The 1,977-nt window shown below is 33.7% G+C and overlaps 1 protein-coding gene across 1 annotated transcript; it reads right to left on the bottom strand.

Moving 5' to 3' along the window:
- Positions 1–630: 630 nt before the first annotated feature.
- On the bottom strand, positions 631–1,503 carry LOC107297268 (transcription termination factor 4, mitochondrial-like; the record flags this gene model as incomplete). The annotated part of the gene is made up of 1 exon (XM_015826630.1): positions 631–1,503. A coding segment is annotated over one exon (540 nt), but the record flags the coding sequence as incomplete, so codon positions are not given.
- Between the last annotated feature and the right edge of the window lie 474 nt (positions 1,504–1,977).

Below are 1,977 nucleotides of genomic sequence, written 5' to 3'. Positions count from 1 at the left end.
GATCTTCTTGCTTTCCGTCGCGCCCTCAAGACATGGCTCTTCCAGCAAGCGGACCTGACCTAGGGAGGATTTTATTTGGGGTTTATCTTTTAACAATTTGACAGAGACACAACTTTAAAATTTGATTTAATTCGGTTTTATCGGGGGGGAATGTATTTATGTTTTGTTTTAAATATGTTGTGCGCCGCCCTGAGTCCTGCTGGGAGAAGGGCGGCATATAAATTAAATTTATTATTATTTATTATTATTATTTTTCTATTTGATTTTAAAAAGATTTCACTGAGCAAACATTTTAAAGATACAAATCATTATTTTAGTGATTTGATTTCCCCTTTTTATAACCTATGCCATAAGCATTTGAAAATGTATAATTTTACTCTTACCTTTCAAATGAAGCTAGTAAACAAATCACCTTCACTAAGTATCTTTTTCCCCTATAGCCCCAGGACATTGGACCTCAATCTTTTCACCACTGAATTTCAACATAATTTCAAAAAACAGCAAAAATATCAAAATAGATGTTTAAGGATAACAGAAGCTTAAAGCACTTGTTCAGCCCAATTCTAGGATCTCTCCCAGAAGTGTATGTGTGTGTGTGTGGCAAAATAATCCCATTTTGTCGAGTGACAGCACTACTCTAGACTCTTTAATCCTCTGAGATGCCCACCAAACCCCCAAATGTTTATTCTGTCAGCAAAAAAGGTTATGCTGAAATGAAAGATGGTGGGTGAAATATCCTAATATTCTCTTTTGGCAAGCAATTGGCACCTATATATAAGAAATTCAGTGTAGGTTAAGGAATTGATCAGAAACATGTGTAGCTATTTGGAGCAATTTGATGACTATCCGTTGACTGCTTATGATTAACTGAACATGAACATTTTCCTTAGGAAAACTGAATATATTGTGGACAGAATCTAAACAAATTAGAACTAAATAATTCACTCAATTCAGTATATAAATTCAGTAACTGTACAATTCAGGGAAAGCATTACCTGCATCTAAGCCAAATCTCCTCAGAAGATCTGCACGTTCCTTCAAATGTTTTGGTGACATTTTCAGCAGTTCAGGCTTCTTTTCTAAGATCTTCAGTATTGTGGTTATGCTTAAACCCAATAGGAGTAATTCTGAAATTGCAGTCAATTTTGACTGAAATGGTACATCCAGCTGCAAGCTAAATAGCTGTGTTATCTGAGCAGGACTGAATCCCAGGTTAACATAAGCATTTGTGTCCTCTTCTAGTTTCAAATGGTCCACATCAATTGTTTTTACTTCTTCTACTGGTGTATTAATTAAAGTTTCTTGGGGCTTTGGAGAGCACTCATAATTTGACCTATAAGGGGGCAGACCTTTTTTGCTTTGTACAAAAGATCTGGTACTAATCAATCTGCAATCTAGGTGTTGATGAGACCAGCAAAATGTAACTGGTAGTACACTGACAGAAGGTAAATGGATATAGTCATAGGCAAAGGGGGGAAAGCTGTATTTCTCAAAAATCTGCAAAAATAGATTTAAAAAAGCAAACATAATTGTATTTTAAAGGAAAGAACATGTATAGCTGCCAACAGATCAAATGTGCTTGCCAAAACTAAATTAAAACCACTCTCACACCATAATTTATCAAATATTAAATTTAACATAACTTGCCTCCCAATTTACCTTATTTGAGTTATTTAATTACAGTATCCCTGTATTTCAGACCATTAAATTTGTCACTACAGAAACAGTTGTTCAAAAAGTGTTACAGTTTATACTGAATATAACCACTTTTAAGCCTGATTTAAATCACAAAGGCCAAATATGTTCACAAATAATAGGTGGGAGAGAAATCTCTTGGTTTTGGTCAACAACAAAACAAAAAGAAAACTTTTCTGCATAAATTATCAAACATTAAGTAGTAATATATATATATAAAGTGCTCCATTTTGGGATATTTCAAAATTGTATTTAAATGAAAAATATTCTGTAGATAACATT

This window comes from Protobothrops mucrosquamatus, unplaced genomic scaffold (genome assembly GCF_001527695.2).
Source record: "Protobothrops mucrosquamatus isolate PMUCROS unplaced genomic scaffold, P.Mucros_1.0 scaffold3205, whole genome shotgun sequence".
NCBI classification, from domain to species: domain Eukaryota; kingdom Metazoa; phylum Chordata; class Lepidosauria; order Squamata; family Viperidae; genus Protobothrops; species Protobothrops mucrosquamatus.
The sequence above is the reverse complement of the archived record's forward strand: the minus strand, read 5'-3'. Positions and strand labels throughout refer to the sequence as shown.